The sequence below is a fragment of the Sorex araneus genome, chromosome 1, assembly GCF_027595985.1.
Source record: "Sorex araneus isolate mSorAra2 chromosome 1, mSorAra2.pri, whole genome shotgun sequence".
Taxonomy (NCBI): Eukaryota; Metazoa; Chordata; class Mammalia; order Eulipotyphla; family Soricidae; genus Sorex; species Sorex araneus.
The window spans coordinates 36,245,859-36,267,745 of NC_073302.1; the positions used below are offsets into that span (position 1 = coordinate 36,245,859).

At 43.1% G+C, this 21,887-nt stretch overlaps 1 protein-coding gene and 1 pseudogene across 1 annotated transcript; both read right to left on the reverse strand.

Annotated features, from left to right (window-relative positions):
* Positions 1-371: 371 nt before the first annotated feature.
* On the reverse strand, positions 372-17,104 carry HEMGN (hemogen). Its single transcript, XM_055123685.1, has 4 exons — positions 15,820-17,104; positions 13,570-13,663; positions 5,969-7,170; positions 372-504 (listed from the first exon to the last, which is right to left on the reverse strand). The coding sequence occupies exons 1-4, from the start codon at positions 15,896-15,898 to the stop codon at positions 398-400; spliced, it is 1,482 nt and encodes a 493-aa protein (XP_054979660.1). The 5' UTR covers positions 15,899-17,104; the 3' UTR covers positions 372-397.
* A 2,463-nt stretch (positions 17,105-19,567) lies between these two features.
* On the reverse strand, positions 19,568-20,155 carry LOC101549503 (60S ribosomal protein L18-like; annotated as a pseudogene).
* Between the last annotated feature and the right edge of the window lie 1,732 nt (positions 20,156-21,887).

The following is a 21,887-nucleotide window of genomic DNA, read 5'->3' on the forward strand; positions in this document are numbered from 1 at the left end:
ATACATGCACATACATATAAATACACTCACACACACAACTATCAGGATACTGGCTTTGTGAGAAAGTCAGAAAGAAACGTGTTGATTTTCCTTGCTGGTCTCTAAATGGGGGGAAAATGACTAAAATAAAATGTCAATGAATACTGTCAATACTTCTAATGTGTAGCTTGTTTTTTGTGGAGGCCACATTGAGCCATGCTCAGGCGCTATACCCAGCTCATTAGGGGTCATGGCAGAACTCGGAGGACCATTTGATGCTGGCCAGTGAACCCTGACCTCCCACACAAAAAGCATACAGCTCTTTGAGCTATTTCCTTGTCCTAGTTCTACAATAATTCTAGAATAGCACACATATCACGTATGTAGGTGTGTTTTAAGCTATGATGGTTGAACATTGCTAAAACAAAACATAACTAAAGATGTCTTGTTCTGGATGAGATTCTTGAGGAACGTTTGGACTTGCTGATGTCTCCGAGTCTTCTGCTTTGGGTTTTTCTTTTATTTCTGAAAGAAAAATAAAATAATAAATTCAGTAAATGGCCCTGGAAACAATTGCCAGTTGAAAAGAAAACTCTAACTCACAGTAATAAACTCTTGCCTTGTATGTGTGAGCCCCTGAGTTTGATTCCTGGCCTGTGTGGTACCCAAAGCACTACCAGGACTGAGCATGGCCAGGGGTAATCCCAAAGCACTGAACAGAGAATAATTCCCAACCACACTGCTGGGTGTGGCCGCAAAACAAAACAAAAAAAACATTATCTCACTGCACAAAACAAATTTTGTATGAACTAAAGACTTACACAGTAACATCCCTTAAATACTATAGAAATATTAGAATATTCTTAAAAACCTTAGAATGATAAAGGCCTTTCTAAGCAAAATATAGACCAAAAACCATAAAGGAAAAGCTTGACAAGCTTGAATAGCTAAAATGTTTAATTCTATATGACAAAAACAAAGTTAAACCACAAACAAATGGGAAAATATAACTAACATATAGTTAAGGGTGTAATAACTCTAAAGATATATTTAATCAAAATAGGTATTTTAAATTAAAAATAGAATTGAGAAAGACTGGGGATGGAGCCCAAAGGTAGAGCACTTGTCCTAAGTCCAATCAAAGCACTGTAAACAATTAAGAAACTGGGGCTGGAGCGATAGCACAGCAGGTAGAGTGTTTGCCTTGCACGTGGCTAACCCGGGTTCAATTCCCAGCCTCTCATATGGTCCCCTGAGCACTACCAGGAGTAATTCCTGAGTGCAGAGCCAGGAGTAACCCCTGTGCATAGTCCGGTGTGACCTAAAATGCAAAATAATAATAATAGTAATAAGAAGAAGAAGAAGAAGGAACTAGGGTACAGCTGACTAAAGCTGTTACCGACTGGATTTCACAGGGACGACAAAAGAATGCCTGGCCGCCCACCTATGAGATGGTCAGACTTCTTCATCAAACCTGAATGAACGGTTTGAGGCTCTTCGTGCTCCTAGAGCGAGCAGACACCATTGGACTACACTAGCACATGACAGGGATGGATGGAGACATTACTGGCACCCACTCAAGCAAATTGATGAGCAAAGGATAACAAGTGATACAAGTGAAGAAACTAGAGGCCAGAGCGATAGTACAGCAGGTAGGGTGTTTGTCTTGCACGTGGCTGACCTAGGTTTAGTTTTTATTTTTATTTTTTTTTTGGCTTTTTGGGTCACACCTGGCGATGCACAGGGGTTACTCCTGGCTCTGCACTCAGGAATTACCCCTGGCTGTGCTCAGGGGACCATATGGGATGCTGGGATTTGAACCCGGGTCGGCCGCGTGCAAGGCAAACGCCCTACCCGCTGTGCTATCTCTCCAGCCCCTGACCTAGGTTTAATCCCCAGCATCCCATATCCCCTAAACAAATCCAGCAGTAACTCCTGAGTAGAGCCAGGAGTAAACCCTGAGCATTGCTGGGTGTGACCCAAAAAGAAAAAAAAAATTAAGGAACTAGCATTCACTAGGTAATCTTAAAAGAAAAATCCAAGTGGACCAAAGAGATGGCTTAAAGGGTTGTGATGCAGCTTTGCATGAAGGAGCCCCAGGTTCAACAGCCCAGCAACCTGGGGTCCCCTGAACATGGCTGGGAGGAAGCCTTTGACACCAGACCCAGCAGGGTGGAGCCCAAAAACACAAAAAGAAGATTGATTTAAGGTCATAATAATCATGAAAAGATGCCTAATTGCAGTAAGTCATCAAAAAAGTAGAAATTCCAATAATTAGGAGACCTGGGGCTTAGTGATAGAGATTTGCAAACATAAAGCCATGGATTCAACCTTCAGCACCACAAAAATTAATAGCTAAGTAAACAAATTAAGATTTAAATTTTTAATTAGTTTGGTTTTGGGGTCATACCTGGCAGTGCTCAGGGCTCTCTCTGGCTTTATACTCAGGAATCACTCCTGTCAGGCTTACAGGACCATATGGGCTGCCAGTGATTGAATACGGATTGACTATATGCAAGCCAAACATTCTACCCACTGTATTACCACTTTGACCTTGAAAAGATTTTTGTTTAATATAGCAAAGATTTGTTAGTGAGGGGTGGCTCCTAAGCAGTGCTCAGGGGATCAAGGGCTATAACCAAGGCAGATGGTTTAATGTTTGGGCCCGGTGTTGGGAGTTCTCCAAAGCTGTACCTGGCAGTGTTTATGTAGAGTGAGCACTACTATATAGTGCCAGAATTGAACTTGACCTTGAACGTGCAAGGCTTCTGTGCCTGCCCCCAAATTTCTTCCAGAACCAAGATTTCTTAAAATGTGCTTATTTACAGTATTAATAAAATAACAACCAAAAAAGGGAGGAGAATCACTGAGTGTCTTGCATGTAGGGCATATATCCAGCCCACTGAGCTATCTCTCCAGCCCCCAAAATACTTTTTGCAGGCAAGTATTCTGTAAATGTATCTATTTTTAATGCCAACATTTCAATTCACCAGGATTTATCCAAAGAAAATCATCAAACAAGTTTCCAGTATCCCACTTGCCTTATTTATAAAATAGGCATAATAATTAGCTTCCCAGTAGTTTTTTTAAAAAAATGATTAGAATAACATATACAAAGGGTTTAATACAATGTCTAGCATATAGGAAATACCAGGCTCATTAAGTAAATGCTATTTCCAATATGCTTATGGGACATTGTTAAATATAAAACTTGGATGCTGGGGTGATAGTACAATGGAGATGGCACTTGACTTGCACATATATCAACCCAGATTCAATCCCCAGCACCCAGTATGTTCCCCCAAGCCCATCAGGAGTGATCCCTGAGAACAGAGCCAAGAATAAGCCCTGAGCATCACCAGGTGTATCTCCAAAACCAAAACAAAAAATAAATAAAATATTAAAACTTTTAAACTTGATAATAACCTTAATGTTAACATAGAAATTATCTGAATAAATGAGTCTCCTCAAAACATAGTATTGCATAATGGTGTCAAAAGGTGTCATTTTAGGATGGGCACGATCTAGATTGTATGTGGGGAAAAATTAGGTTAAGAACTGAAAATAACTTACTATTCTCATTTGTGAAAGAAAAAAAACCTTAGCACTGGATAGGAGACATGATTACAGAGGAATTTTTATTCTATACTTACATATTGGTTTAATTCATGCTAATTTATATTTATATATTACACTATTTTATGATCAGCAGAAAGTAGGCATTTCCTTTTGTTTGGCAAGACAAAATTAAGAACAAAATAGACATTATGGGCTGGACTTATAGTACAGTGGGGTTAGAGCATTTGTCTTGCATGTGGCTGACCCTTGAGTTCATCCCTGGCATTCCATATGGCTCCCTGAGGACTGCCAGGAGTTGTTTCTGAGTTCAGAGTCAGGAGTAACCCCTGAACATCTCTGGTTGTTCAAAAGAGCAAAAAGAGACAGAGAGAGACATTAATTCATTGCCCATATTAACCTTGGTGGATGGATTCAGATGTAAACTCTTAGAATAAGATCTCTGTAATGGTTACAGCTGCTTTTCCAGTGAGATATTCCTCTGATTACAAGTAGTGCTTCCTAGACTATGCATGAGTGTGCATGCATGAGTGCATGTGTATATATCTAGAGCCTGACACATGTAAGGCATGTGCTCTGCCAGTGACTTACTAACCCCAAAGGTCTGGGATCCACTGTAATCTCACTGTTGTTAGAAGGTTAGGAGTGAGCAATGGGAGTTAGCATGATCTTTATCTTTGTCTGTGTTCTAATGCCATGGATTATGCTCAGGTTCTCAAAGATGTAAGCCATCCACTTTACCATTGAGCTACATTCCCCAAACTTGTACTGTAATTTATTATTATTGTTTTGTTTTGGGATCACACCCAGTGATCATTGCTCAGGGGCTTCTCCCATATCAGCCCGTGGGGCTGTTTTGGGACTGGAACTTGGGTCTCCTGCATGCAAAGCATGTGTTCCAGCCTGCCAAGTTGTCTCTCTGCCCTGTCGCTATCATTTATTAAAAATACTTCTTCAAAACCTATATTATTTGGACCCCATGTTTTTGTTATACTCATCTTTCAGGAGAAAGACTAAATAAACCGTCAAAGGGGTTTCTTTAGGAATCCTTTTCTTCAGGGACTGGGGAGATAGCACAGGGTGAAGGCACTTGTCTTTGGCTTGCTTGCAGCCAACCCTGGTTAGATTTCTGACTCCACATGTGGTCCCCCAGTACAAGGAGTAATCCCTGAACACTGCTGGTTATAACTCAAATGCCCCTCCCAGCAAAAAAAGTAAAGAGCACCCCACATAAATAAATGTAACAAACTAAAAAAGAGAGAGAAAGAAATAGAAAACAACCCCCTTGAGGGCTATGATCTGAAAGATTCAGCCCAATTTCTGCTTTTTTTATATGTTTAGGTTTTGGGGTCACTCCTCCACTTACTCCTGGCTCTGTGCTCAGTGGGGTGGAGGAGCCATATGTGGTGCCAAGGATCACACTAGGGTTGTCTGCATACATGGCAAGTGTCTTAAACCCCTATACAGTCTATCTGGCCCTCAGTCCATTCTTTATGCTGCTTACTCTATTGCCAAAGATAACCTAAGTTTTTGGTATGCTTCTGAAAGCTTTTCAGGAACAAATATTGAAAGAATTTTTGGTCAGTCCTACAAGAATAAGTTTCCTAGTGACAGGATCAGATTTAGCATCTTATTATCTCCATCAGTACCCAGTACTGTGGATTTATTTGCCTTTAGTTCACCAGGAAAATTTAATTTTCAAGAAAAACCTCATTTATGAAGCTTTCTTATTAATCAAGACTTAATTGTCCTGGGTCTGGAGCCACAGTACAGTGGGTAGGGCATTTGCCTTGCACACGACTGACCAGGAATCAATTCCTGGCATCCCATATGGCCCCCCAGCACTGCCAGGAGTGATTCCTCAGTGCAGAGCCAGGAGTAACCCAAGCATCATTGCATGTGACCCAAAAAGTAAAAAAAAAAAACTTAATTGTCCTTTAATATATTTTGTACATTAGTCATCCTGATGTGTCTATGTCGTAGTAGAAAGGTCTTCAGGCCCAGGTGTTTACTGGTACATTTGGTCTACTTTTCTTCACTAGCTAGAGCTTCCCCAAATGAATAAGTATGTACAAGTTCCTACTGTTTACACTTGGGTTTTTATTTTCTTTTTGTATTTTGGAAATGTGCCAAGATAGTCATTGACTGAAAGACTTTTTTTTTTAATCTGAATCTAACTAGTGACATCAATGGCATAGAACCCATGGAGGTACTTGGGTGATAATTTAGGATAGTCAAAGAAAGCTACAACTCTCCTTCTATGGGGCTTCACCTGTGTCTGTGCACCTGTAAATGGGGAGCATTGGGTGCCAGAACACTGACTTGTCCCCAGTAAACAGCAACTATCCTATGAAAGCATAAAGAATTTTAGATTTTCCCTTCCTATGTGTTAAGGTGTTGGCCTCCAGCCTACCTGTTTCTTGGTTTGCTTCTGGGAAGCGTCCAGTAGGCACATCCTGATGTGTATATGCTTTAGTAGAAAGATCTTCGGGTCCAGGTGTTTCTTGATATAGTTCAGGGGAGCCATATTCAGGCCTAGATGTTTCCTGGTACATTTCAGGAGCGCAGATTTCAGGCCCAGAGGTTTCCCTGTACATTTCAGGGACACAGACTACAGGTCCAGGGGCTTCCTGGTACATTTCAGGGGCACAGACTTCAAGCCCAGGTGTTTCTTGGTACATTTCAGAGGCACAATTTTCAGGCCCAGGTGTTTCTTGGTACATTTCAGGGGCACAAACTTCAGACCTAGGTGTTTCCTGGTACATTTCAAGGGCACAGTCTTCAGGCCCAGGTGTTTCTTCATCTATTTCAAGTGGATATTCTTCAGTCTTGGATGTTTCTTGGTTTGTTCTATCAGAGAGGGACTGAGGCCCAGCAGTTTCCTGGTACATTTTGTGAGAAGAGCATTCGGGTAGATCAGGTTCTGAGTACTCTTTTCTAGAGAGGTCATTAGGCACAGCTATTTCTAGTTGTGTGTTTGGGAAGTAGGTTCCTGTCTCAGCTAGTTCCTGATCTGGCTCAACATTCCACTCCTCAGGTTCAACTCTTTCTTGCTGTAAGTCAGGATGGCAGCCTTCAGATACATCTATGTCAGGGCATGTCTCAACGCATCTCTCTACATCTTGGACATCTTTAGATGTTTCCGGAAGAGGGGCCTTGGGTATATCTACGTCTTGGCTCGTTTGTGGAGAGAGATCTTCAGTTTCAGCTGTGCCATGGCACATTTTGAAAGGCGGATCTTGAGGTACAGGTATTTCTTGGCACATTTTTGGAGCCAGGTCCTCAGGTTCAGCCATCTCTTGGCAAATTTCAGAAGGCTGGTTTTGCACCACTATTTCTCGGTTCTCAGAAGAATCTTCCTGATGAGTAATGCTTTTTTGGCCTACTTCAGTCAAATGTTTCTCAGGCACAGCTTCTGGAGGAGGTGCTACTGGAACGGGGGTTTCAGCAACATCCATAGGTGACTCAGTTTCTCCCTGTGTACATGCTGCTGCTTTCTCAGCCTTCTCCTTTAGTGGTGACTCCGGCACCACCTTTGGTTCTGCATTTTGTTTCTTTCTGCCTCTTCTTTCATTTTCTTTTCCGGTTTTCTGCCGCTTGCATTTTTTCTGTCCTCTGTGGAGAGATGAGAATTAGTGTTAGTAATGGGCAATAGAATTCAAATAAATGCTAGTAATAACAGTCCCAGGCCTCCTCTGCCTTATTTGTACAACCTAGAAAAAAATCACTTCATCTCTCTGGGCCTGCCTCTATTTGTGCAATGAAGCCATCTGAGATGCTTTCAGTCATGCAGGGAAAGCAAATATTCTTCAGAGACTTTGTCTCTAATGCCTTGCTCACCAGGAATCTTCTTTGTAGTTCACATGGAAGAGATAAGATACCTGCTTCAAGGTTGCCTATGAAAAACATCACTGATCTCATAAATGGGTAGATTGGGGTTCTGATTCATATACTAGTTTGGTACAAATCTGATATGAGTCAGCCTCCCTGTGCTCTGGCAAAGGGACACATTTGTGTTCGTAAATCTGCAGTCTAGGCATGGCTGTGGGTCTGGGCAGCCAGCAGGACTGTGATGCAGACGGCTTGCTTAGCTCACACAGGATCTGGTGGAACGAATGCCAAGTAGCTGCAGTACACGTCAGATGAGATGTACCGGGAGCCGAGGCAAATCTGCAAAAACACTCCTGGAGTGAGAGGCTAGTGGGAAGTCCAAGTGTCCGTGTTCTACTTCCTTGGAACGGATAGCTAGACTGAAGATCTAGATGAAAGAATATGTACAGAAACCACAGCCAATGACAAATTGTTAGGTACTGCAAATATAACCAAATACAGATGGTTAATACAGATGGGCTGGGAGGGAGAAAAAGGTGCTATAAATAAGCATTGCATCACTTTTCTAGACCCATTGAAATTCTGAACCACTCGCTGCATTGGGAGCCTCCTCTGACACACTCAAAGGAGGAATTGCAGTCCTGCTAAAACTCCTCGAGGATTTATTATGAAGATCAGGTAGAAGGCAAGGCCCATGGGCTGCTGGCTCTCTGAAGGAAACTTACTTTTTCCGTAAGCTCTCTGAAGATAATAAAAAACAGTTCTCTATCTCTTTGCTGTACTTATAGATCCTCAAAAATTAAAAAAAGTGTAACCCCTAAGCTGGCAGTGAGCCCCACTGGCTGGTATGGCTTTGTCTGTGGGAGACCAACTTCAGGCCCAGTCACTGAGCCAGGAGGAATGCCGAGGCCCGAAGAGTGATCCATAAACAAGCGTGTACTCCCTATTCTACCTTTGATTTGTTTGAAAATACTCAGACTTTTTTTAAAAGATTGTCTCACTAGAATCAATTTAGTCAGTATAAATAAGGATATGTCTATATGTCATAGGAAAGCTCAAATAAATATTAAAATAATATAGAAGACAAATAAAATGATCCAAAATGATGGTGTGGTGCCTCAGCACTCTAAAGTATAATTCCAAGTAACCAAGGTAACAAGATAAATTTAAAAGTTTTTGTTATACAATTTTTAAATTTATTGTTGTTGTTTAGGGCCACACTCAGCAGTGCTCAGGCTTATTCATGGCTCTGTACTCAGAGATCACTCTTGGTAGTATTTAGGGAAGATTATATGCAGCGTCAGTGTTCCAAAGAATGGTCAGCTGCAGGCAAGGAAAGCACCTCACCCACTGTTCTATCTTTCTAGACCTGTTAACACCTTTTTTGTTTTGTTTTGGAGTCATACCCAGTGATGTTCAAAGCTTCCTCCTGGCTCTTAACTCAGGAATTACTCCTGGCAGTGCTGGAGGGACCAGATGGGGATATTGGGAATTGAACTTAGAACAGGCGCAGGCAAGGCAAGTGCCTTACCCACTGTGCATCTCTCCAGCCCCTATTACATACTTTTTAGAAGATAATGTAAATTCTGCTGCTTTTTTTTTTTGGCCTTTTTTTTTTAGGGGGGGTCACACCCAGCAATGCTCAGGGGTTACTTCCTGGCTCTGCACCCAGGAATTACTCCTGATGGTGCTTGGATGAGATGCTGGGGATTGAACCTAGGCCCATCCATGTGCAAGGCAAACTCCCTACCCACGGTACTATCTCTCCAGCCCCTATGGTGAATGGGAAACATTTATTACACTCAGTAGATCTAAATACTGTGTTACATAGATCTCTGTATGGGAGAATCCAATAAAATGCCCAATGTTCTACCTGTTGTTTTTTCAAAAAATAGAAATATATATAGATGACCTAAAATTTAATCTGTACTGTGTCACTTAGCAACTATGTGATCGTGAGCAATTCCCTTAAACACTCTATGCCTTGGTTCCTTTATAGCTAACTTAAAAAGTATTCCCCAGCCTCGTGGTTATTTTAAGAATTGTATATAGGGGTTGAAACAATAGTACAGTGATAAATAGTAAATTTTAAAAAGATCGCCCGTGTGGGTTAAAAAAATAAACATAAGTGGATAACTGGTCAAGTCATCAGAACTGAAGATTTTGTCCATAGAACTGAACATACAGGGGAAGGAGCCTGGGAGGGGCCCTTCACCTGTGGAGGGTAGTGGACTCTCTGGAGACAGGTGTTGTGTTAAAATGATGTGTGCATGAAAAGTATGATTAACAGTACTTTAAATCATGGTACCTCAATAAAAGTGTGGAAAAAGGAAAAAATGTTAGAATGATAAGTGTAGTAGACAGGTGTACTGTAAGCATAAGTTAGAGTAAGATTGAAATATTTTCTTTTTTTGTTTGTTTTTGGGTCACATCCGGCGATGCACAGGGGTCACTCCTGGCTCATGCACTCAGGAATTACTCCTGGCGGTGCTCGGGGGACCATATGGGATGCAGGGAATCGAACCCGGATCGGCTGCATGCAAGGCAAACACCCTTCCCGCTGTGCTATCACTCCAGCCCCCATGAGATTGAAATATTTTCTAGGAATATGAAGGGAGTTTTATTTCTTGAAATTGTGCAACTGTGGATTATCTTAATTTCTGTTTTACAATGCAGTGTCCGTAACACATCATTTTAACTCTATTAAAATTCTGGCTGAAGCCATAGTAGAGCAGATAGGGCATTTATCTTGCACGAATCAACCTGTGTTGGATCCCTGGCACCACATATGGTCCCCCAAGCACCACCAGGAGTGATCCCTGAGCACTGCAAAGTATGCCCCACACACACACACACACACAAATGCTAAACACACATAAGTAGAAGCTAATATAATAAACCAAACTTTATCTATCAAAAAATAATAAAGGGGCATCAGAGCAATAGTACAGTGGAGAGGGTTTTTTCCTTTCACGCAACTGACACAGGTTCAATTCCCGCCATCCTATATGATCCCCGGAGCACCACCAGGAGTAATTTCTGAGTGCAGAGCCAAGAGTAACCCCTGAGCATCACCAAGTATGACTCAAAAAGCCCCCCTCCCAAAAAAAGAAAGAGAAAATACAGTGTTTTCTCTGTGCCATTTATTTATTCTGCTTTCTCATGAAATATTAGCATTAATTTATACTTCCTTGTTCTTTACAAAAGTGGAGGATGGCAGGGTCAGGCCCAGTGGCAGGGCAGTAGGGATCCAGAACTCCCAGGTTGTCATTTTGGCTTTCATAGTACATTCTGCTGTTTCTCTGGGAAAGGTCTGTGGTGGCACTGTGTGGAGTGGTACAGTGAAGACGGCCCTCAATAGTATATCTCTATGTCATGTCGCCAGAGCAAGACCAGCCTGTGGCCAAGACTCAGCAGCGTGTCATCTATTTCTGTGTCTTCCACTGTTGTGGTGTCCTGTCCAGCAAGCTCAGAGACACAGTCCTACTAACACTATTAGACTCGCCCCACATTCCCTTGGCAGAGTCTAGCCACCAGCTCAGAGACTGATCTGTGAGACAAAAGGCCAATCTAAGTGGAGTCAGAAATGCGAAGGATCCCCACAGAGACAAGTGGATGCTCTCTTCCTCATCCACACTAGCACCAAGGAAACCAAGCAACGTTTGGAAGCTATTGAATAAAACTAAGAGAGCGGACCAGAGCGATAGTACAGTGGGTAGGATATTTGTCTTGCAAGCGGCCAACCCGGTTTCAATCCCTGGCATCCCTTCTGGTCCCCTTAGCACCACCGAGAGTGATTCCTGAGTGCAAAACCAGGAATAACCCCTAAGCATCTCCAGTGAGACCAAAAACAAACAAACTAGGGGAGCAATTTGGATTATATTCCACAACATCACTTGCTATAGGATCAGAGCATAGATATTTCTGCTATAAAGGTGACATTTATATTCTTGAAAAAAACTCATCTTTTGCAAAAATTCTTTAAAAATAGCAGAGAGGGGAGAGGGAATAGAGCTTGGCCAAATGACTTAAATCCCATGCAACTTTTTAACATTAACAAAAATGATCATTAGTCAGGAAGGCACCACTCGGATAAACCAGACAGGCAGTTTCATATAGCTGGAGATTGTGAAGGTCAGTAAAAGACTGAGAAGCGCTGGTGTCAGTACCAGCTTGCAGTCCATGGGTCCATGCAATTAAGGACAGTGCTGGGATCCTAGAAGCCCACCAGCTCATACCAGACCCAGTGGGGGACTGTGCAAGGTGGGGGTTCTCCTCTGGGAGTGAGCTCCAAATTCAGGCTCTGTGGACTACCCACAGCAGCCAAGCTGAAGCCTTATTTCCTCCCCATTATTTTGGCTCCTTTGAGCTAAGAGAAATCATAATACCAATATAACTTTCTCATTACACAGACATCCACTTCTATTTACCAACCATATGTGAGCCCATTGAAAACCCCCTTGTGTATTCTACAGCTTGGAAGCTGGCCTCACATGCTAGGTGAAGAAGCAACTCTGATAGAGAAGGGATCACCAAGCAAAGGGTGCTAGGCAGGTAGAGATACGGGCTGAAAATAGACTATAGACTGAACATGATGCCTACTTAATACCTCTATCGCAAACCACAACACCCAAAAAGAGAGAGGGAGCAAAAGGGAATGCCCTGCCACAGAGGTGGGGTGGGGTGAAGGGGACAGGGTGGAGGTGGTGGGAGGGATGCTGGGACCATTGGTGGTGGAAAATGGGCACTGGTGGAGGGATGGGTACTTGATCATTGTATGACTGAAACGTAAGCATGAAAATTTGTAAGTCTGTAACTTTACCCCATGGTGATTCACTAATAAAAAATTTTTTTAAAGTGAAAATAAAGAAAAACCTTTTGTGGCAGAAGAGACAGTTCTCCATTCTTAAAAGATAGATGGGGGCCTCTATACCCTTAAGGAGTGTTTGCGGGGGAAGAGCGGAGCTATAGTACAATGGATTGGGCATTGAATGGGCATTGCCTTCCATGCAACTGACCTGGGTTCAATCTCTAGCACCCCATATGGTCCCGCAAGAACCCCTAGAAGCGATCCCTGAGTGTAGAGTGAGGAGTAAGTGGAGCATTGCAGGGTGTGGCCAAAAAAAAAGAAAAAAATTGTGTAGGGGCCAGAGAGATAGTGCAGCCTTACACACAGCTAACCCGGGTTCTATCTGACACCTCATATGGTCCACCCTAAATTCTGCCAGGAGTGATCCCTGAGCACGGAGCTAGGAGTAAGCCCTGAACACCACAGGGTGTGGCCCAAAAGCTAAAAAAAAAAATGATAAAGAAGAGTGTTTAGTGATTCTCCAGGAGCAGTGAGGAGAACATCTGACAATTCCTGTATGTAATTCTGGTTCTCATCCCAGTGGAGGAGAAGGGTAGTACTATTGGTTTGGGAAGACCAGTGATGTGCTATCTGCCATGCACAGGGCAGCCTCCCACACAAAAAGGAATTCTGGCCTGTAGTGTTCAGGCTGAGAAACCTGAGTGGCTGCTGTGCTGTTGACTTCGTCCTGCCAACACCGTCACCCCCACCTCCTTTCCTCTCCACGCTCAGGGCCCCTCCCTCTGCTCATAGGCTCATTGCAGATGGATGAGTCCCACCCTGCCTAGCTGGCCTGTGCACCAGTGCTCCAGCCCTGAGATGACAAACGGCCACGTGACCTGGACTGGAGACTGAGGCGCTCCCACATTCTCCATTACTGGTTTACAGTCAACACTCGAGTTGACTCCACTGAGAGTTCATGATTTATTGGATAAGGCATTTCCTGGGAGAAATTCCTTATCAAACTGGGAGAACAAGTTCAGAGAAATCCTCAGCAGTGCTTCCCACTGCCAACTAGAGGCCTCCAAGTGTAGGTTACTGGAGCCGGGAGGAGCTGGACACCAGGCCACAGCAATATAGTCCCATTGCTTCATGCTTTCATTGACTGAGACCACAGATAGGTTCTGTTCCTACACTAGCTGTCTGGCTTGAGACAGATTTAACCCTTCGGAGGCTTGGCTTCCTTTCTTTCTTCAAATAAGTCAGGTAGGTCTAGTGTGGGAATGTTGAAAAGATACCATGGAGCAAGTGAAAACTCTCAGGTCCTCTGGGCATTGAGCACAAGGCTCCAGAAGTACCAGTTCCCTTTCCCCCAGCCTGTCACGGTGCCATACCTGAGTTGCAGTTGTGAAGTCTGCTGCTCTTGGGCTTCCGCTTTTCTCTTCCTGAGTTGTTCTCTGTTTCGCAAATTCCAACGTCCAATAAATTCTGGTGGATCAAAATGAACATGATATAAAGTCATGAATTGTAGCAATTGTCCGCAAAGCATCTTCCATCCAAGTGGTAGAATCCCGACACTGGGCATCAGTTTTTCTCCTAGACTTTTAAGAGCCAGAACTATGTTCTATTTATCCTTTTACCTCTACAAAGAATGTCTAAGAACAGACATTCCTTAACTTTTCTTTTTTTAAAAAACGTCAGTATTTGGAACCAGGAAGATGGCTCAAAAGACTAGAGTGGGGGCTTTGTGTGCAGGACCCCCAGGTTTGATCCCTGGAGCAAGATACCTGAGAGCCCACCCAGAGAAATCACCCCCCAATATTTCAGTAGCCTCTGAACATTGCCAGGTGTGGCCAAAAAGTGAAAAAAAAAGAAAAGAAATACAATATCTGTATGTAAGTGTGCTATCAACCTATTATGATTTTTTCAGAATATTTTTGTGTATAATGAAAACAAGCCAGCCACTCTTAACATAATAATCTGTTTTCATTTTCTTTTTGGTTTTCTTTTTGTTTTTTGTTTGTTCTGTTTTGGGGTCACACCCGGATGTGCCCAGGACATACTCCTCTAAGAAGTTCTACAGCACCTGGGCTTAGGGGTTATTTTTGGTAGTACTCAGAGAGCACTACCTACTCAGTACTCAAGAGAGCACTACTACCAGTGTCAGCCTAATGCAAGGCAAGCACATTAACCACTGTATTATCTCTCTGGACCTTCATTTCATTCCTCAGAACCATCTGAACCCTGTATTACACAAAGTTGTGATAATAGCATACCATAATTTTACCATTTATTAACCTGATTGTCAGAAATATTTTTCATGATGTAATTTTTATAATTACAACTTTAATGGCATGACAATCAAGTAAATGATTTTTACTTGATTTACAAGCAAACAATTAACCTGTCATTTACCCAGTCCACTAGTTTGAGCATTTGGGTTGTTGCCTATTTTATTTTTTTATTTTTTGCCTTTGTAGCTCAATCATAAGAATATTCATGCAATCAATTTTTTCCCTCTTGGATTTTTTCCCGTAGGATGGTGTTTCTTTGAAATTTCTTTGACATGTAAAAGGTATCATCAAAACAAGTTTCCATGCAATTTTGAGAAAAGCCACTGAGTCTTCAATATATAACTTCTTAGAGGCTATAAAATTTCCCTGGGGCCCCAAATGCCAACATGCCCCTTGGACTACAGAATCTTCTCAGCAGGGGTCAGGATACATATGAGTCATTTGCTGTACATCCCTCATCCCTGTAACACCTGTGTAACAACTCTTAGGGCAGAAGTTTTGCATTTGTTTTGTTGGTGCCTGGGACCAAACATAGGGTTTTTATTTCGCAGAGCACAGGCTCTGCTACTGAGTGTATTCCTGGCCACGACAGAACTCCTTAATGTTGATCTTGGATACTTTTATTTTTACCGGTATCTAACTTACCATTTCCTTTCATTCTAATATAGGTAATCATTTTAGCAGTATAGTTCTTTGTCACCAAAAGAAATTATAGTTTTTCTCCCTAGCACAGTGCTATTGTTGCAGACACCTCAAAATGTCATTCACTGGAGATTCTATAACTGACTCAATACAACAGTTATTGGATCACAATTGGATTTTGTTATCATGCATCTACACATAACACTATTATCAGTTTTTCATTTTGAAAACTATCCTAACAATGTATTCTTTTGTAATCTTGTATATATCATTTTATATACTTAAAATATTTATTCTAAGGAGGAGTCCAGAGGATCATCTGACTACCAAAGGGATTCACAACATAAAAACATTTAGACACTTGAGGCCTAGGGTTTTGCAAAACATTTTAAGAAAAGCTGTGTGAGCATAGATACAAAGACTGAGCGGAATGAGTTAAGAGAATATAGCGATGACTTCTCTCCAGGTCTCTTTCCCAAAGCTCCACCAAATGTGCACTCCTATAGAAGTACACGTCTATACCAGATATTTTCATTGTCTCTTATTTTAAACATTATGATTTATTGCTTGTATTTTGTTCTCTCATTCAAGGTTTAGCTAACATACTCAATTATGCCTCTTTTTCTTTTCAGATCCTTTTTTTTAAAGAGGAAATATTTATTGAGCCATTTATTCCCAACAGCCACCGCCTTCCAAGACCTTCATTACCTGGAACATGGTTCTGTTCTTGCTGAGGAGCAGGTGTGTTCTGCAACGCCAGACGCGACGGGTCCTTTCCCAAATCCATCTTGCTTCTCTACCTTCCTGCTATTTGGTCTGACTTCTGCAAACAGCCTTTTAAAAAAAATATCAAAAGCAACTGACAGTTAAAAGCACAAATATGCACTTACAAGTTCACTTGTCATTCCACTTCCCGCCTAAATGTTTTATCTGCTAGGACCACAGCTGCGGCTACTTCTGCTTTCCTTATCGCCTTTGACAGGTGTGAGGGGGGGAGATGGCCAGTGCTGGTGCAGGGTTCTCCTCCTTCAGCACAGGTGCCAGACTTAGCATGCCCCAGGCTTCAAAACGGTTGTCATCTGGTTCTAGCTGCCAACAAAGTGCCTGAGTCTGGCGATCTTTTTCACATTCAGAGGGAGCATTATAAAGAGAGAACTCAAGGTCTAGGATCTAACTAGCATCCAGTCCCCAAGACAAAGCACCTCCCTTTCTGTGATCTCATGTTCACCCTCCTCATTTGTGAACTGGGCAAATAATTCCTGACCTTCCCACCTCACCCCAGTTCTTGTCAAAGTGAGAAAAACAAATGAAAGAAATCTGAAATATGTGAACTTAACCTGGCACTGTTTCCCGGCATATGGCATTTTCCCATCTGAATCTTTTGCAAGACAATGTGCTGTTAGAGCTAAAGAACCAGTAAGCAACCTATGGGACCCTGAGCCTTTTTTTGTGCACTGGATTATTCACAAGTTATTCAGAGAACTAGTAAAATTCACTGTTACTCATCCAGGAAAGTCCAAAGAGCATTTCTTTTTCTTCTTCCTTTTTTTTTCTTTTTAGTAAAATAGTTTTATTTAGAAAGTACAGAAGACAGGTGACTGAGAGAAGAACAGGGAATTCCAAAAGAGAAGTACTAGACACTCAAGATGGGATGTGGGCAGCTCTAGAGTGGAACATGCTAAGAAGATTTTCTTGATAAAAATATCACTATGCATGTCACAAAAATTAATTGAAGCCAGGCTGGAGCAATAATACAGCGTGTAAGGCAAGGCTTACCTTGCCAACCTGGGTTTGATCCCCAGCATCCCCTATGGGCGCCTGAGCACCAGCAGGAATGATTCCTGAATGCAGAGCCAAGTGTGGCCACCCCCACAAAAAATTGATTGAAGTCAAAGAAATCACCTTATCACCACTGGGTTGCCACACTTAGGAAAACACGGAGCATTGTGGTAGTTCAGCAGTGGGAAAGCATCCCTGCACACCCCAATTCAGGCAGCTGGCCTAGGAGCAACTTGGTTAACAATGTGGTGCAAAAACCCATATCTTTAATATGGGACAATGCTGATTTCTGCCTTCTGGTATTATCTGGGCGTCGATTGAATCAAATTATCCATAGAAATAAAGCATTTTATACGTGCCTAATATCTTTCTCTTTTTAGGGTGGGGGGTGTTGCCTGATATCTTTAAATGGAGAATAATCAGATCATTTTATTAAAAACAGTGGCCATATTTTGATAATCCAATTCATAATTTAAATCATTAGTTCCTCAATCAATATAGCTCTGGGGGTGGGGTGGGGAGTACTGGAATGAATGATCTGGGGTCCTTTCCTTGTTCCCATAAAGGAGGTAGATTTCAAGGGAATAGGTTTTTTGTTGTTGTTATTTGTTTGTTTTCTGAAAAAGAGGCAATAGGCCAAATAAGTTTAAGAACCTCTAGTTCAAATGCATGGGAGAAAAAGAAAGTCTTAAGTCGGCCCTTTGTAGAGAGAAAACCTTGATAATGAACAGATTTCCCTAGTCCACGTACTCCTCAGGCATTAGAACTAGGACGGCCCAGCAACGACCTGTTCCCTTCTTCCTGTTGTATATATTCAGAGAGACCCAAGGAGGGAAAGGGGTCACCTGCCTCAAGGTTTCTGCTTCATGCCAATAGCACCTCTTACTGATGAAAGCTCGGTCATCTCATGTTTGATCTCACTCAGGTAGAAAAATGTATGTGTGGTGTGAAGTTTTAAGTTTTTTCAAACACATCAAAACATACTAAGAATGGAACATCCACGTCCTCGAAACTAAACCCAAACTACCAGAATTGAACTCAGCTTTACATGGTCAGATCCTAATGCTTTAGCTTTAATTTTCCCCCATCTTTCTCACAAGTCGGTCTCTAGCTAAAAATTGTGATAACTTCAGCAAGTCTCAGTTCAAAGAAGTTCTCCAGGGAATCGAAGGTGTCATTTGTAATTTATCACTTGGTAACTTAGGCTTTCAGATATGTTTTTCTAATCAAGTATAAATAAAAGTAACTGAAAGTTATAAACTAGAACTGAGTGAGGATTTAAACTGGCATTTTAAATTATTGATCCTTTAATTTGAGGTATTTTAATTCTCGCTATTAGGTTGTTTCTTAGACCAATGAAGTAAATTTCCAAATAACTCTAGGGCCCCTTACAAAAGACGCAGAAGGTAATAGAATTGCTTGTAGAATGTAGAATTCTCCAGGTATAGGAGAAGATAGAATATAGAACAGGATTCACTTGGCGCTTTGAACACCGAATTCAACTATACACTGAGCCTTAGTGAGTGCCTCTCTGGGCCACACACGGCTGAGGGCTCAGGCAATGAAGGCAGATGTTCACCATGTTCTGGGCACTTAGGTGCACGAGATAAGCCATCTTCACTATAGGGAAGGGAGAGTTACGGGCTCTCTACCGTCACCACCTCCCGTTGCCAGGAGAGTGTGGGAGCACTATAAAAGCGCGGGTTCTCAAGTTAACAGTCCGTTAGGGCCCAAGAGTGGGTGGAAGGAGCCGATGGAGGGAGTGGAGAACAAACTAGATTGGAAGGCAGGCAAGGTGTCTGCTGTGATAAGCCTGCCAGAGCGGGGCCTTGTCTGGGACAGAAATAGCAAGCACAGTAAGTCCACAAAGCCACAACAGATTGTCCCTTCTCTCTACAGACAACCCTCGAGTCCTCCCCAGACTAGGAGCTGGTGAGCCCCAAGGTCAGCTAATGTTAAGGAGCGCGGCCTCCTGGGAGAGTTCTTTGCGGGTGTGCAGGGGAACCTCCCCCCAGGCCAGGCAGGCGGTCCCCCCACTCCCCACTCACCTTTCTACCTCCACCTGGGAACCTGGTGGGAGGCCAGGCCCAGAGCAGTCCCCATGCACGCCCTGGCTTCTCAACGCAGGGCCAGCTTCTTGAGTGTGCAGCCTGGGGACTGGGCTTTCCGCACCAGGGGCTGATGCTATTGTGACTTAATAATAGCCCCATCATCTGCCCGGGGCCCTTTCTTCTGTCATTGGCTGGCACTGTCATATGTGCAGAGAGACAACAAAACAGCAAAAGCCTTTCCGCCCTTGGGCCACAGGGCCCAACACTGCTTTTTTCTTTCTTTCTTCTTTATTCTTTCTTTCTTTCTTTCTTTCTTTCTTTCTTTCTTTCTTTCTTTCTTTCTTTCTTTCTTTCTTTCTTTCTTCCTTCCTTCCTTTTCTTTCTTTCTTTTTCTTTCTTTCTTTCTTTCTTTCTTTCTTTCTTCCTTTCTTCCTTTCTTTCTTCCTTCCTTCCTTTCTTTCTTTTCTTTCTTTCTTTTTCTTTCTCTTTCTTTCTTTCTTTCTTTCTTTCTTTCTTTCTTTCTTTCTTTCTTTCTTTCTTTCTTTCTTTCTTTCTCTTTCTTTCTTCCTTTCTTCCTTCCTTCCATCCTTTTTCTTTGTTTCTTTTTTCCTCAGCATCCAAATTCTTCAATAATAATAAAGCAGGATCCAGGTTAGCTTTTTGTAGCCACAGCTGGCCCTTCTGCCTCCCACATGCTCAAACTTGCAGCCCTTGGAGCACATGCAGGGGTTAGTGTGGCTGTGTGGGGTCCCAGGAGCCTTGCCAAAATGCCTCTAAATCTCCCGGCCTTTGCAGGGGCCAGAGAGTGGGACAGTTCCCCAGCTTCTGGGGGAGTCCAGGGCCAGCTGGTCAAAGGTTAGAATTTGGCCTCTGGCCTTGAGGATATGAGTGTGGGCCCGGCCAGTCACACAGGACAGTTTGAGCACGACAGTCTGGGCACCTCCTGTATGTGCCCATCATCTGTGATCGCCCCATCACCACGGCTGTCTTGCCTCCCCCGCCAGGAAGCTTCATCTCGCAGATCATGCAGGACAGGGACAGGGCAGCAGTGGGTTGGACTCATGTGTGGTTTTCAGCACAGCCTGGTTGAATGGGGAGTTCCTGGCCAGAAACCAGTTAAGCTTGACCCACAGCCTCAGGTCGATGTTCTGGCACCTGGGATCCTTGTGCTGCTGCACCTTTAGGTCTTTGTGGTGGTGGCTATCGACTCCCATGGTGGCGCCTGCACTTCTGCCAGGTCTGGAAAGGACTCTCGCTCTCTTTCCATCCCTCCTCTCCTGTCTCTCTCTCTCATTTCATTATTTCATATCTCTCTCTCTCTCTCTCTCTCTCTCTCTCTCTCTCTCTCATATGCTGGTAGTACCATGGATTGAACCCAAGGCCTCGTACATACAAAACAGCTAAAGAACAGATATATCCGCGGCCCACAGAGCCTGCATTCTCATGGGCAGAGTTAAACAATAAACAAATAAATGAAACATGTAATGCCTCAGGTGGTGGTGAGTGCTTTGAAGAAAACAGGGCAGGCAGTGATGGGATGGGGTCTGGGGAAGGAAGTTTATGGTAGGTGCTATTTTAAATCAACTCATTAGGGAGGACTTGACCCGATAGAGGATGATTTGCAGAACTGAAGGAGGGGAGGGGCCAAGGTCAGCTAATGTTACTGCTCTGCAGAGTGGGGTGTCCCAGCAGAGGGGCAGCAGCAGACCTGGAGAGAGGTTCTGAGAGGGTGGGTCTAGGGTGAAAGCTTATTTCCCCTTGTCAATATTTCTATAGTGAGCTGGGGTGGTTCTGGACAGCATGAATGAGTTGTTCAATCTATTTTATTATATTTATTTCTATTCTTGGTATGGGGGCCACAGCTAGAAATGCTTAGGACTTCTCTGTGTTCAGGGATTCAGTAATCACTCCTAGTGGGGCTCAAAGGATCATACACGGTGCTAGGATGAAATCAGGATTAGCTGTCTGAAAGGCAGGCACCTTAACCCCTGGACTGTCTCTCTGCTTCCACCTTTATTTTAAAAGGATGATTCTGTCTATAGTCTGGAGAAGAGACAGGGGAGGAGGAGAAGGAAATGGGGAAACCAGCTAGAAGGATCGTGCTGTCATCCAGCCGAGAGATGGCCATGACTCGGACTGTACAGTAAGCTGCTGGTAGACCAGATGTGCGGTAAGCTGTGTCCTTAGGTAAGCTCTATTGACAGATAAGGCACACCCTACCAGGCTGAGCAGAGTCCCACGACACCTGATGTGACATGCCCACACCTAGAGTATGAGGGATATAAGAACACTGTCTGGACATGTACAAAAACGAGCAAAGAGATTAATGAGGAATAGGACAGACAGGGAAAGGAGGGGTGCTGAAAGGCAGTAAAGTATTTTATCAGTAACTACTGCAAACCACAGTGCCAAAATTTAAAAATACATATTTTTAAAAGTCCCTGAGGGCCAGGTTCAGTAGGTAGGGTATTTGCCTTGCATGTGGCTGGCCCAGATCCGATTCCCAGCATCCCGGAAAGTCTCTCGAGCACCACCAGGAGTTAGTCCTGAGTCCTTCAATGAGTAACCTCTGAGCATCGCCAGGTGTGGTTCCAAAACCAAAAATAAATACATTTTTTTAAAAGCTGCCTGCCATAGTGGCAGGTGAGAGGTAGGAAGGAAACAGGGGAGGGGCATTGATGGAGGGAAGTGAGCATTGGCGAAGAGATGGGTGTTGGAACATGGTATATCTAAAACCCAATCATGAATAACTAATTTATAGTTTACAGTTACTGTCACTATCATTGTCATCCTGTTGCTCATTGATTTGTTCTAGCGGGCACCAGTAACATCTCTCATTGTGAGATTTATTTGTTACTGGTTTTGGCACATCCAATACGCCACGAGTAGCTTGCCAGGCTCTGCCTTGCGGGTGCGATACTCTTGGTAGCTTGCCGGGCTCTCCGA

Coding starts and splice junctions, on each gene's coding strand:
- HEMGN (XM_055123685.1), bottom strand. CDS start 15,898: ATGGATTTGGGAAAGGACCCGTCGCGTCTGGCGTTGCAGAACACACCT. Junction 13,664..15,819: donor AGAACAGAACCATGTTCCAG/GTAATGAAGGTC, acceptor TTGATCCACCAG/AATTTATTGGACGTTGGAAT. Junction 7,171..13,569: donor ACTTCACAACTGCAACTCAG/GTATGGCACCGT, acceptor ATCTCTCCACAG/AGGACAGAAAAAATGCAAGC.